This window comes from Pyxicephalus adspersus, chromosome 3 (genome assembly GCF_032062135.1).
Source record: "Pyxicephalus adspersus chromosome 3, UCB_Pads_2.0, whole genome shotgun sequence".
Taxonomy (NCBI): Eukaryota; Metazoa; Chordata; class Amphibia; order Anura; family Pyxicephalidae; genus Pyxicephalus; species Pyxicephalus adspersus.
The window spans coordinates 157,512,018-157,528,197 of NC_092860.1; the positions used below are offsets into that span (position 1 = coordinate 157,512,018).

General features: G+C 39.3%; 1 protein-coding gene across 1 annotated transcript; it reads right to left on the minus strand.

Annotated features, from left to right (window-relative positions):
- Positions 1 to 12,598: 12,598 nt before the first annotated feature.
- Positions 12,599 to 13,558, minus strand: LOC140327625 (olfactory receptor 51G2-like). The gene has a single exon (XM_072407009.1). It carries the CDS (start codon positions 13,556 to 13,558, stop codon positions 12,599 to 12,601), a length of 960 nt encoding a protein of 319 aa, XP_072263110.1.
- Between the last annotated feature and the right edge of the window lie 2,622 nt (positions 13,559 to 16,180).

Consider the following 16,180-nt stretch of genomic DNA (forward strand, 5'->3'; position numbering starts at 1 on the left):
GGGGTCTATATCTATATTATAGCATGGGTCTATATCTCTAATATACATGGGTCTTTATCTATTATGAAGCATGGGTCTATATCTTTAATATAACGTGTCAATATCTATAATAATGACGGGGTCTATATCTATAATTTATCATGGGTCTATATCTATAATATAGCAGAGGACTCATGTTATATTATAGATATAGATTTATTCTATATTATAGGCATAGACCCATGCTATAATAAAAATATGGACCCATGTTATTTTAAAGATATACACACACGTTATATTATAGTAAAAGACTCATGCCATAATATAGATATAGACACATGTTATATTTTAGATATAGAAACATGGTTTATTATAGGTATTGACCCATGTTAAGGTAAAAATATAGACCCATGCTATATTATAAATATAGACCCATGTTTTATTCTAGATATAGACCCAAGATATATTATAGATAAAGACTCATGGTATATTATTGATAAAGGTCCATGTTACAATATAGATATAAACCCATGTTATAATATAGACATAGACCCATGTTATTTTTTAGATATTTAGCCATGTTATAATATAGATATAAACCCATGCTATATTATTGGTCTATATCTAAATTATAGCATGGGCCTATATCTATAATATAACATGGGTCTATATCAATTATATAACATGGTTCTATATCTAAACCATAGCAAGGGCCTTCATCAAGAATATAACATGGGTCTAAATCTATAATTTAACATGAGTCTTTATCTATAATATATCTTGGGTCTATGTCTATAATGTAACATGGGTCTATATCTATAATATAACATGGGTCCATATCTATAATATTGCATGGGTCTATATTTATAATTTAACATGGGTCTAACCTATATTATAGCATGTGTCTATATCTATCAAATAACATGGGTCTATATCTATAATACAGCATGAGTCTTTATCTATATTATAACTTTGGTGTATATCTATAATATAACATGGGTCCATATTTTTAATATAGCATGGGTGTATGCCTAAAATATAGCATAGATCTATATCTATACTAGAGGATGGGTCCTCTGCTATTTTATAAATATAGACCCTTGCTATATTATAGATATAGACCCATGTTTTTTTTTAGATATTGACCCACTATTTTTTACATATTGAAGTCCACTCTGTCCGACTCTTTAGCCCCTTACCCCTCATTGTTGCTGTTGTCTACCGCCCCCCTGGCCCAGTATCACAATTTGTGGATAACTTTGCATCCTGGCTCCCTATGGGTCTATATCTATATTATAACATGGGTCTTTGTCTACAATATAACATAGGTCTATATCTATAACATAACAAGGGGCTATATCTATTACATGGGTCTATATCTTGAATATATCAGGAGTTTATATGGGTCTATACCTAGAAAATTACATGGGTCTATATCTATAATATAGCATTGGACCATATCTTTATTATAGCTAGGGCCTAAATCTATATTCTAAATAAAAAATTGGTCTATATCTATATTATAGCATGGGTCTATGCCCCTGATTTATTTACGTTCTCCATGGCTGGAGAGAATACACTTTCTTCAGAAAAGCTGGGTGAACCAGCAAACCTGGAACGGATCTGGCCTAGGATTGAAAATAGTTACTAACAAATAGCTAACAAATAGCCTGACGTTTTGGAAATGAAAGTGTATTCTCCCCTGCCTTGGAGAACTTTAATAAATCAAGGCCTATATCTCTAATATACCATGGGTGTATATCTATAATATAACATGGGTGTACATTTATAATATAGCATGGGTCTATATCTATAATATAGCATGGGTCTATATCTATAATATAGCATGGGTCTATATCTTTAGTATAACATGGCTCTATATCTATAATATAACAAGGGTCTATATAATCTAACAAGGGTTTATATTTATAATATAACTTGGGACTCTATCTATATTATTGCACGGGTCTATGTCTAAAAATATAACATGGATCTATATCATTGATATAGCATGGGTCTAAGTCTATAATATAACATGGATCTATAGTTTTAATATAGCAGGGGTCTTTATCTATAGTATACCATGTGGGTATATCTATAATATAACTTTGGTCTATATTTATATTTTAACATGGGTCTATTTCTATAACACTGGGGAACGCATTTTTTGTTGAATTAGATCTTACACTTGTTTTTTTACTAATATTTGGGTGGTGAATCCAGAAATTTCCCTAGTTTTTTTGCTATCACATCCAGTTTTTACTATTCAGGGTACCCTCTATTTTTTAAAAAAACATACAAATTTTACATACAATGATAAAATAATGAAGTAATATCTTGAATGCACTGTTTTTTTTAATTTCTTTTGTTCATGCAAATGATTTACTGTTACTCTAGGACATTTTCTTTTCAGTAAAACATTTAAAAATTAATCGGGTAAGTGGTTACGGTAAAAATTTTTATTTATAGCTTTTCCTGGATTGTTCAGTGTTAGGACAATCCCGTCGGATGCATCAACAATAGTCAGCCATCATATGTACATCCCATCTACCGTGGTGGAATCATTCACCTTGCTCATCACTGAGTGCACCAAGGTTTTCCGGGAAGTTAGAAAGATGACTATGCAGAAAATGCACCTTGATGCTCATATTGCAACCAAGCATTTTGTATCTCTCCAAAAGTTTCTGGACAATTTCTGTGTAATTATTTGCTCAAGTGTTTCCAAGAAAGTCCTTGACAATGGCTTTGAATGATAACCAAGCTTTCTTTTCGACTTCTGACATTGTCCTGATTAAATGTTCATCTTTGATGAGCTGCCGAATCTGTGGACCATCAAACAATAGGGGCTGACCCAAAAATATTGCCATCGTGAAGGAGGACACACTTTGACACACTCCGCTTTGAGCTATCGATAAATAGTCGCCATTCAGTTGAGTTAAAGATTGGAATCCCCAATTCCTCCATTAAACCAGGTATGTTATGGCAATACACAAAGCCACCGTCAGTTATAAAGTACGGCAGAAATGCAATTTCTCTGGTTGTAAAGTACGATACCTTCATTCCTTTTTCAAGTAAGTTTTTCTCACGCAGTCTTGATGCTCGGAGTTCTGAAGCCTTCATCGATAGTCCCAAATCACTCAACTCATGCTGATCAAATCCCTTACCAACAGAGTCCTCTTCAATTTAAAACTCGTCATCATTGTTGTCACCTCGTTCATCACCATAATCATGTTCTTCAAGAGAGGGTAGAGTAACGAAAACCGGCACTGGGATTACATCTGAATGAGCCACTGGGCGTATAGCCGATGGTAGACTAGGAGACTCTATGTTACATTTATTTTTCTTGTTATATCCTGAAGTTTTCACTATACAAAATAACAGTCACTGAAATGATCTCCTGGCTCTCTCTAAACCATAGGTATACCAAATCCAATCTTATCACGTGTTCCCTTTGTCCACATCCATAAACCCTCCACACACTGCACACCATGAGGGGCCCAAGACTTATCTTTATCACCAAGTTTAACTTTGAAATATGCAAAATAGGCTTGCTCTACAAATGTGCTGATGTTTGTCCTTTGACTTGGAATGGAGAAACTGCCACAGATACACTAAAATGAATCAGGAGCCAGACATAATCTGAAAGAAAGGAAAAACGTGTGTAAGTAGAAAGATAAATTTTGCTTATTCACTACGTGGAGCAGCGCACAACCTCTGATCACACTGTCTTGCATGTAAATGAATAGCCGATACAAATCCAGGCTACAGCAGTCACATTAATATAAATAGTAGAGAAAACAACTGCAGTGATAGAAGAAAATTAACTGCGCTTTCAGAATCTTTTCTATTTCTATTCTATGTTAGATGTATTTTAGCTTATTTTTATGAAAATAGGCTTAAAAATTGAAGTCAACAAAAATTTGTTCAAAAATTTTCCCCAGTGTAATATAAAATGAGTATATGTCTATAATATAACATGTGTCACACTTACCTGTTCCTTACTAAAGCACAGGCATCTTCCCCTTGCACATTCTGGCAGTAGTGATGCAGGTGTGCCTCTGTTTCTAAGCTTTATCAACTCTGTCCATGCCGCTGGCCAATCAGAAAATAGCCTCCTAACCAGCCCTGGCTTATAGCTAGCTCTCATACTCCATTTTGTGTTTGTGCAACAAGTCATGTCTCCTTTTTGCCGAGCCCTTAGTTCTGTGAACTAGTTCCTGTACACCTGCTGCATAATCCAGTGTTTCCCGTGTCCAGCTCCTGTGTTAACCCCTCATCCAGTTTTTTGGTTCTCAGCCAACTTCCCTGTGTTGTTCCTGTGTTCCTGTCTGTCTGTGGATATCCCTGCATCACATGTACCTTCTGCTTTTTCCAGTGTCTCCAGTGTTCCCTGTGCCCACAGTGGCCCCTGTGTCTTTGCTATCTGTCTCTTGGTTCCCTGGCTATTGACCCTTGGAGTGTGACCTGACCTCTCTTGCTTGCTGCCTGTCTCTACTCCGGCTTTCCTTGACTATCCTCCTGCCTGATGATTTGGTACTGTGCTTGCCCACCTGGGTGTGCCCAAGGACCGCAACCTGGCCGTAACCAGCAGCCCAACAACCTCACCATCAGAGGCTCTGGAGAAAACCTGGTTATGGCTTAGACTCTGCGCCTTGGTCCTTCTTAGGGCTTGCACCACCTCTATACACCCCCTAGCGGTCCTGTCTCTTTGTGTGTGACAGCATGGGTCTATATCTGTAAGATAGCATGGGTCTATATATATATAATATAAAATGGGTCTATATCTTTATTATAGCATGGGTCTATATCTATAGTATAACATGAGTCCATATCTTTAATGTAACATGGGTCTATAGCTTTAATATAACATGACTCTATATCTATAATATAACATGACTCTATGCCCCTGATTCATCAATAAAATCCGCTCTATATCTATAATATAACATGGGACTATATCTATAATATAACATGACTCTATATCTATATTATAACATTGCTCTATATCTTTAATATATCGTGGCTCTATATCTATAATTTAAAACTACTCCATATCTTTAACATAACATTGGTCTATATCTTAAATTTAACATGGCTCTATATTTATATTATAACATGGCTCTATATCTGTAATATAACATGTCTCTATATCTATAATATAACATAGGTCTATGTCTGTAATATAACATGGGTCTAGATCTATATTCTAATATGGGTCTACATCTTCAATATAACATGGGTCTATGTCTATAACATAACATAGATCTATGTCAGTAATATAATATAGGTCTACGACTATATTATAGCATGGGTCTATATCTTTAATATAGTATGGGTCTATATCTATAATATAACATGGGTCTATATCTATATTATAACATGACTCTATATCTATAATATACCATGGGACTATATCTTTAATAAACATCCATCTATATCTATAATATAACATGGGTCTTTATCTTAAATATAGCATATGTCTATGCCTATAATATAGCATGGGTCTATATCTATAATATACCATTGTATGTATGTATGTGTGTGTGTGTGTGTGTGTGTGTGTGTGTGTGTGTATATATGTATGTATGTTCCACCAAACTTGCCATACATATGACTGAGACTGATGTGAGTGCACCAGTCATCTTTGTACAATGCTGTGCTATATGTCAGAGTTATATTTGGATGGATGTATATATGTGTGTATGTCATCACTAGGAAACCCATCGACACATTTCAACCAAAATTGCTAGACATATGACTCAGACTCATTTGAGTGCACCGCTGATGCTGTGGTATATGTCAGAGGTATATTTTCATGCATGTATGTATGTATGTATGTATTGTTGAGTGACAGTGTGCCTTTTGCTTTTTTTTTACTTTTTTTACACATTTCTGGCTTGTAATAATGCCTTTGAGAAAATGTAAGGCAATTGGCTGACAGCAATCCAAGACAAAAAAAAAATGAAACGACATCGTAGACAAGAAAATCCCGAGGACAGGAATAGGAGACTTGCCACACTGCGCGAGAGAGCTACTACATCTAGAGTTTCAGAGACAGTACAACACCATGAGGCCCGACTACAGGATAACAGAGGTAGAGCTACTACATCTAGAGCCTCAGAGACAGTACAATAGCGTGAGGTACGACTACAGGATAAGAGAGATAGAGCTACTACATCTAGAGCTTCAGAGACAATTGAGGCCCAGCTACAGAAAATAGGAGAAAGAGCTACAACTAGTGTTGGTGTTCGTATTCGGGTTGTCCTTATATTCGACCAGAATATGGCTGTTCGAATTCGGATAGACCCGACCCGAAAAACACGGGATTTGACTGCTAAAAATTTTTGAACGATCATATTGTTACAGCATGTACAGAATTGTGCACAATATGATTGTTCAAGTATAATCGTGCATAATCATTGATCGGTCGTAATCGTTTGTTGTCTAACAATAATTATTGGAAGAGTGTACCTAGCTTTAGCCTAATATTGATGTGACAGGTGCTCTTTAATATTCATGCGAAGCACAGGGGTATGTAATATTGTTATGTATTCTTTTATAATGTATCTTTTTGTTATGTATCTTTTTATGTATTCTTTTATAATGTATCTTTTTACATCTGTTTGGAGGCTGTAGAAGCTCTACACAGTCCTGAAAAGAACCCAAATTTTTCCTCCCATTGACTTTAATGGTGTTCGACTTTGACATTCGACCACTCTTATAATTTTGCTCTATTCGAGCAAATAGCTGACAAATCGAATAGTGAGCTATTCGACCAACAGTAGCTACAACATCTAGAGCTTCAGAAACAGTACAATAGCGTGAGACCCAACTACAGGATAACAGAGATAGAGCTACTACATCTAGAGCTTCAGAGACAGTACAACAGCGTGAGCGACTACAGGATAAGAGAGATAGAGCTACTACATCTAGAGCTTTAGAGACAGTACAACAGTGTGAGGCACGACTACAGGATAAAAGAGATAGCGCTACTACAGCTAGAGTTTCAGAGACACTACAACGACATGTGGCCCGAATTCAGGATAACAGAGATAGAGCTTTTACATAGAGAGTTTATAAAACAGTATAGCAGCGTGAGACCCGACTACAGTATAAGTGAGAAAGAGATACTACATCTTGAGCTTCAGAGACAGTACAACAGCGTGAGGCCCAGATACAGGAAATGAGGAAAGAGCTACTACATCTAGAGCTTTGGAGACAGTACAACAGCGTGAGGTCTGAGTACAGGAAATGGGAGAAAGAGCTACTAATTCTAGAGCTTCAGGAGACAGTCCAACAGAGTGAGACCGGCGTACAGGAAATGAGAGAAAGAGCTACTACATCTAGAGCTTTTGAGACAGTACAACAGCTGAAGCCCAGGTACATCTAGAGCTTCAGAGACAGTACAACAGTGTGACACCGAGTACAGGAAATGAGACACAGAGCTACTACATCTAGATCTTTAGAAACAATACAACAGCATGAGACTCAACTACAGGTTAAGAGAGATAGAGCTACTACATCAAGAACTTCAGAGACAGTAAAATAGCGTGAGACCCAACTACAGGAAATGGGAGAAAGAGCTACTATATCTAGAGCTTCAGAGACAGTACAACAGCATGACACCGAGTACAGGTAATAAAAGAAAGATCTACTACATCTAGAGCTTCAGAGACAGTACAAGAGTGTGAGACCCAACTACAGGATAGGACAGATAGAGCTACCACATCTAGTGCTTCAGAGATAGTACAACAGCGTGAGGCATCTAGAGTTTCAGAAACACTACCACGGCATGTGGCCGGACTACAGCAGCATGAGACCCGACTACAGAAAAAGAGAGAAAGAGCTACTACATCTACAGCTTCAGAGACAGTAAAAAAAACAGCATAAGCCCCGACTAAAAGATAACAGAGATAGAGCAACCACAGCTAGAGCTTTAGAGACAGTACAATAGCGTGAGGCCCAGGTACTGGAAATGAGGAAAGAATGACTACATCTAGAGCTTTAGAGACAGTACAACAGAGTGAGGCATTACAACAGCACGAGGCCCAACTACAGGGTAACAGATATAGAGCTACTACATCTAGAGCTATAGAAACAGTACATCAGTTTGAGAACCGAGTACAGAAAAAGAGAGAAAGAGTTACTACATCTGGAGCTTCAGAGACAGTACAGCAGCATGAGGCCAAACTCCCGGATAGCAAAGATAGAGCTACTACATCTAGAGCTTTAGAAACAGTACAATAGCGTGAGACGCGACTACAGTATATGAGAGATAAAGCTACTACATCTAGAGCTTTGTAGACAGTACAACAGTTTGAGGCACGACTACAGTATAAGAGAGATAGAGCTATGAGGTAGTATGAGGCCCGACTACAGGATGACAGTGATAGAGCTACTACATCTAGAGCTTCAGAGACAGTACAACAGTTTGATACCCAAGTACAGGAATTGGGAGAAGGAGCTACTACATCTAGAGCTTCAGAGACAGTAAAATAGCATGAGACCCGACTACAGGAAATGAAAGAAAGAGTTACTTCATTCAGAGCTTCAGAGACAGTACAACAGCGTGACATAGAGTACAGGAAATTAAAGAAAGAGCTACTACATCTAGAGCTTCAGAGACAGTACAACAGCATGAGCCCCTACTACAGGAAATGAGCGAAAGAGCTACTACATCTAGAGCTTCAGAGACAGTACAACAGCGTGAAACCCGACTACAGAAAATGAGGGAAAGAGTTACTACATCAAGAGCTTCAGAAACCGTAAAACAGCATGACACAGAGTACAGGAAATTAAGTAAAGAGCTTCTACATCTAGAGCTTCAGAGACAGTACAACAGTGTGAGACCCGACTACAGGATAAGAGAGATAGAGCTACTACATCTAGAGCTTCAGAGGCAGTACAGCAGCGTGAGGCACGACTACAGGATAAGAGAGATAGAGCTCTAGAGCTTCAGAGACAGTACAACAGCGTGAGAACAGAGTACAGAAAATGAGAGAAAGAGCTACTACATCTAGAGCTTCAGGGACAATACAACAGCATGAGGCCCGACTACAGGATAACAGAGATAGACCTACTACATCTGGAGCTTCAGAAACATTACAACAGCGTGAGACCCGCCTACAGGAATTGAGAGAAAGAGCTATTATATCTAGCGCTTCGGAGACAGTGCAACAGCATTAGGCCTGACTACAGGAAACTAGAGAAAGAGCTACTTCATCTAGAGCTTCAGAGACAGTACAACAGTGTTACACCGAGTACAGGAAATGGGAGAAAGGGCCACTACATCTAAAGCTTCAGAGACAGTACAACAGCGTGACACCAACTATAGGAAATGAGAGAAAGAGCTACTACATCTATAGCTTCAGAGACAGTACATCAGTGTGACACTGACTACTGGAAATGAGAGAAAGAGCTAGTACATCTATAACTTCAGAGACATTACAACAGCATGAGGCCCAACTGCCGAGTAAGAGAGATAGAGCTTCTACATCTAGAGCAGGGGTGCCCATGTTTTTTGGCTTGCAAGCTTCTTTTAAAAGTAAACGTTGTCAAAACGATCTACCATAAATTAAAAGTTAGCTTTAATATCTCCTGGCCGTGGTAGAGTTTGTTTTGAAAGCCAGGGCTCCGCGATCTGTTTGCTTTGGCTTTGCAAAAATACTGGTAGATTGCGATCCACCTTTTGGGCATCCCTGATCTACAACTTCAGAAACAGTACAACAGCGTGGAACCCGAGTATAGGCAATGAGAGTGATAGCTACTACATATACTTGCATCATGCAAGTGTTACCATCGGAAAAATGGAAATAGTTTGTAGTTACTGTCAAGCTAGGAAGTTTAAATCTGATTCTCCTGGTATTTGCTGCAAAAAAGGGAAAGTCAAACTCTGCCAACTGGAAACACAACCACAAGAACTTTGGAATTACAGATTAGCAAATTCCTCAGAGTCAAAGCATTTTCCTAATAACATCAGAAAATATAACTCATTTTTCCAAATCACAATATTAGGCGTCACATCAGTTGTTCAACAGCCGGGATTTCTATCCACATTAACGGTCCAAGGGCAAATTTACCATAAAGCAGGATTGTTACTGCCAGATCAACCACCAACATTTCTATAACTATATTTGATTGAAAACTAACTAATAAAAACTGACAAGAGGTTCACTTACATCTCAGGAACAAAATTTCAGATTGTGTTAAAGTTACAAGGAATGTTTCATAAGCACAATTTTCTTAATAAAACATTTAAAACAGCATTGAAACATATGCCATTAATTTAGGTTAATTTAATTTATTTTGTATTTGAATTTATCTGTATATTGGACTTGTATATTATACTTTTAAAACCTGTAACTTTTTAAAACCTGTAAAAATACATTTATTTGATTTAACACTAAACAGGTTTGTTTGATTCCTTTTCCTGTATATTATAAGATTATAATAAATAAATACCCGGGCAACGCCAGGTAATCAACTAGTCTATATTATAACATATTCTATATCTTTAGTATAACATTGGTCTATATCTTTAATATAACATGGGTCGATGTCTATATTATAGCATGAATCTATATCTATATTATAACATGGGGTCTATATCTTTATTAAAACATAGGTCTATGTCTATAGTATAGCATGGCTCTTTATCTATAAAATAAAATGGGTCCATATATCCTTATATAGCATGGGTCTATGTATATAGTATAGCATAGGTCTTTATCCTAGCTTACTTACTAAAAGTCAGTTTGCATGTCGGTAACCCTAATTCAGTCTTTTCCTTTTTGTATGGTGATCACGTTGTCAATAGTGTTGGTAGTATAGCATAGGTCTTTATCCTAGCTTACTTACTAAAAGTCAGTTTGCATGTCGGTAACCCTAATTCAGTCTTTTCCTTTTTGTATGGTGATCACGTTGTCAATAGTGTTGGGCGAATAGCTCACTATTCGATTCAACAGCTATTCGATCAAATAGTGTGAAATTCTCCGGGTGATCAAATGCCAAATGCTGAACATAATAAGGGTCTTTTAAGTCAGATTGCTCTTGCAGCCCCTTACTAGTTGTATGTGTTGTTGGAGAGAGTTTCTCTATCCAAAAACACATAGTACAGCGCTGCAACAGCAATTGCTGTTGCCGTGCTGTGCTTCTACTATGTATTCTTGGATAGAGTTTCTCTATCTAAGAATACAGGGCACTACAGGTGATGAATGGGGACAAGTCCCCATCCATCCCCTGTAGTGCCCAGAGGTCGTAGTGGCAGTGCAGAGGTAATCTGCAGTTCAGTTACACTGTGACGTTACTTGGGAAACTGAATTCAGATTACCTCTGCAGTTCTACTACAATGTCCGGGCACTACAAGCGATGAATAGTCCGGGCACTACGAGTGATGCCCTGTATTCTTAGATTCTTAGAAACTCTATCCAAGAATACATAGTAGAAGCACAGCACGGCAACAGTGATTACTGCTGCAGCACTGTACTATGTATTCTTACATAGAGTTTCTCTATCTAAGAATACAGGACACTACAGGTGATGAATGGGGACTATAGTGCCCAGAGATCCCGCAATGACAGGAGGATTCCCACGGATCCACAGCCGCAGGAATCATATTGTCATTGTGGGAAAACCACAAAAAACAAGAAAAAAAACAAGAAAAACCAAGAAAAAATTAACACAAAACACAAACAACATTAACATTAAAAACACAAACAATGAATAAATTACTATTAAATTAATTTTTATTTTTTTTTTTAAACACAGATTTTACAACTTTTTTCCCCAACTTTTTACAGTCAATTCCCCTGTTTTCGGGTCAGGTCTATCCGAATTTGAACAGCCATATTCGGGTCGAATATAAGAACAACCCGAATTGGAACACCAACACTAGTTGTGAACCCTCTGTGTCCAATGCAGCTTTCTCTGAAGAATAACTTTGTTTTTTTAGCTCTTGCCCCCATGCTGCTGATGCTATGGAGATTAGCCCTTTAATTCACCAGATAACAACTCACTGACAAAAAAAAAAAAAAACAGATGCTGGAGTGATTGAGATTCCATGCCCATTATTCCATTATTCGCTGGCAGCATGCAGATGATCAGAAAGTTACACAAAAGTTACGCAAATGATCACACTTCCAATGTCACAGAATACAGACTATTGGAGATAGCCTGGGGTCTTAAATAAGCTGTTGATCTGGCACACGCTCAAAGGGCCAGATGTGTAGACGCTGCATGGCTTTGCTGGAATACATGAAAATGTCCAGTATATAGCAGCAAGGAAAAAAAAACAGGAAATTGTGATTTCTCATATCCTCCAGAAAGGGAAAAAGGGAGCTGTTCAGAATTTGCAAGACAGATCCTGTTGAAATTATTGCACATATTGCCTGAGGAAACATGTTTTGGATTCCTAGGTTGCTATATCCGTGGTCATCTTTCCAGACATATCAGTAGGCTTTTCTTTCTTAAATGCAGTCAATGAGAATTATGCTGCATTTACAATGATCCCCATATCTAACACTTAGCTGGGAGTCTTCCAAGACTTCTAATACTTCAGCCACCTTACAACTGATTCTTCATTTGTCATAGTGAATGATCGTGGAGTCCTTTCTTATTTTCTTTACACATTGTTCTTTGCAAATCTTTTTAAGCTATAAGTTATGCTCTGGTAGATCCTTTTAGTTTTTATTCCATACACAATAGGATTTAGAGCAGGTGGTAGGAGGAAGTGGAGATATGCCATGGGGATGTGAACTAATGTAGACTTACGACCTGCAAATCTGTGAATCATTGATAAGATGATCATAGGACTGTAAAACAGAAGAACAGCACTGATGTGGCGCACACAGGTCTGGAAGACTCTCCAGCGTGCAGCCACTAAACTTAGCTGACAAACAGCTCTTAATATCAGGGCATAAGAGAGAACAATAAGAAAAGCATCCAAGCCCATTGTGAAGATAACAGCAAATATACTGTAGAGATTATTAGTATTAGAATTGGAGCAGAGGAGTCTCATGATGTCAGGGTGTAAGCAGAACGCATGGGACATCACGGTGCTATTGCAGAATAGGGAAGATTGGACCATGATTGGAATGGGCAATACCACTGCAAAGCTGCGCAACACTGTGAGTTTTCCCAATCTCCTGACAAAATGCCTGGTGAGGAGGGATGGGTACCTCAGAGGGTTGCAGATTGCTACAAATCTGTCATATGCCATAGCCAGAAGAATAGAAGATCCCATTACTGAAAAAGAATGAATAAAGAACATCTGAAACAGGCAAAGTGGCACTGGAAGCTTCAATGACTGGATAGAGAACACACCTAAAACTGTGGGAATTGTAGCCAGTGAAAGTCCAAGGTCTGTGATGGCTAGCATGGAAACAAAGTCATACATTGGAATCTGAAGAGATGCATCTGTCTTTATTATGATTATTAGAATACAGTTTCCAATCAATGCAAGTATATAAAGCAGGCAAAAGATGCCTAAGATCCATGGATACACATCTTCTAAACCCGGAATTCCCAACAAAACAACAGTCCGGAGATTGCTACTTTCAGTGATGTTATTGGAGCAGTTCATTGTAACCCTGGACATAGGAAAATAACAGGTTATAGCTATCTGAGAGGCAATTGTTGTAATTTGGGGCCCCTTTCCAAATAATGCAATAGGTAAGTCCTAGTTTAGGGGAAGCCCAGTCTCAGTGATCTCCATATATATATATTGTAACAGCTGGCCAATGAAAACATGTGGTTTTATCCAGGACGATGGATACATTTATCCAAGGTACAGACTATATGGGGAATATTTTCCTGTTTAATCGGGCAGTTTTCTTTCTGACCTAATGGTGGAACTGAAGTACATATGCTCTAGGACAATGGGCTTCTTGGCCAGGTGGGGGAGCTAAAGAGGCTAGGGATTACTAGGTGTGAATTGTTCCAGCTGAAACCCATGCTGTGCATATAAACTCCCAGCCTGCTCTTGGGCCCAATTCCTTGCTTTTGAGCTGGGAGGAGTGCAAAGGAAAAACTGTAAGTAAAAACCCAGACTTTTTGATAAAGGCTGTACAGTAACAAGCCGAGGCCCGCCACAAGGAACTGATAGAAATACAAGCGCAGAAATACCAACAACACTTGGAAGCACTAAGACAGCAGATATCTTCACGGGAGCACCCTAACACCGAGATTACACCGATAGTTCTTGACGTATGCCAGCTTTTCGGGTAAACCATTTATTGCCAAAAATGACTGCTGATTATGATCCTGAGGTGCTTTAAGACCACCTTTGAAGGAACTGCTAACAGAGAAAGTTAGCCCAAAGAACAGTGGGCAGGATTGGTGGCCCAGTTAATATCTGGAGAATCCCAAAAGGTCTTTTATGACCTGGAGCTGTCAGAAGCAAGAGACTATGTCCGCCTAAAGGCAGAAATACTGGCACGGCTGGGTATCACCCTGGCTGTCCGGGCCCAGCGTGTGTATAACTGGTCTTATCGACCAGGGAAACCTCCCAGATCACAAATGTATGACCTGATCCATCTAACAAGAAAGTGGCTACAACCGGACACGTTGTCTGGACCGCAAATTGTGGAACGGGTAGTCATGGACCTGTTCCTAAGATCCCTTCCCGTTTCCACTTAAAAGTGGGTGAGCCATGGAGACCTGTCGTCAGCAGACAAACTGGTGGACCTAGTGGAAAAGTACTTAGCTGCCGAGAACCTAAATGCCTCTCTTCAGTACTCACCGACTTTCCACCCCGAGTACAGACCATCCCCAGCTGTGGGTAAGATTGAACCAAGGGATGGAGGTGCAGAAAGCAAGAAAAGGGGAGTGAGCGGTAGTAGGCAGCTTCCAGTCAATGTATGGCGGGAGAGACTGGGAACGCTAGCCCCCCAGGAGGGAGCCAAACGTTATTTGTTACCGCTGCCGGGAAGAAGGACATATTGCTGTAAATTGTCCTGTGGTGGATGAACCAATGCACTGTGACTTTCAGAGTGGCAGACGTCGTCTCTTTTTGCCATCATTGCATGCCCTGCCCTACAGGGTGAGGAAAAGTATTTTTGTAAAATGGTAATGAATACCAAACCATTTGTTGAGCTGTTAGACTCAGGTAGTGTGGTAACACTAGTGAAAGATGAGCTAGTAGCTACTGGGACATCCTATGTTAGAAAAGTGGGGGTAAAATGTGTACACGGGGGCACTAGGGAGTATCCTGTGATTATAGTGTCATTTGAGACCTCCCTAGGTAAACTGTGTCATCAGGTGGGGTTGGTTCCCCACTTACCGTATGACTCTATCAACGGGAGGGATTTTCCTAAATTCTGTGAACTCTGGGATCACCCATCCAATGCAGCACAGGCATCCTCAGAGCATGAGGCTAATGAGGAGTTCTCTGATGATTGTGGGGCCACTCTAGGGTTTCCTTTGTCTGTGCTAGCAGGGGAACCAGTTAACACTAGGGAGGAACGTGCAACCTCGGGGGAGAGCCAGCAAACCTTTGAATTTTCGGACTTACAGGTACACAGAGAAAATTTTGTTACAAAACAATTGAAAGACCCCACACTGTTTAAAGCCCGGCAGAATGCCATTAAAATAGATTGGAATATAGTGCACCCAGATGAAAGGGTTGCTTTCCCATACTTTAATATTAAAAGGAACCTATTCTATTGGGTGTCACAACGAGGCGAGGAAACCCTTGAACAACTAGTGGTACCCAAGCCATACTGAAAACTGGTGTTAGACCTGGCCCATGGGCACCTCTTAGGGGGGCATCTGGGGGTGGAGAAAACCAGGAAGTGAATAATCCAGATGTTTTATTGGCCAGGGGTTGCCAAGGAGTTGGAGATGTACTGTACTTCCTGCCCAGTATGTCAGGTGTCTGCCCCAATGCCACATTTTTGTAGCCCTTTGGGTCCCTTCCTATCATTTAGGTCCCTTTTGAGAGGATTGCCATGGATTTTGTTGGCCCTTTGGTAAATCAGCTAGGGGCCGTCAATATATCCTAATCATAATGAACTATGCCACTCGGAATCCTGAGGCAAATCCTCTCTGAAATACCTCAGCTAAAACCATAGCTTGGGAGCTGTTCCAAGTTTTCAGCCGAGTAGGAGTGGCCAAAGCGGTACTTACTGATCAGGAGACCCCGTTTATGTCCCGGGTAACTAAGATTTAAAGGTGACGAAGCTACGCACATTGGTGTATCACCCTT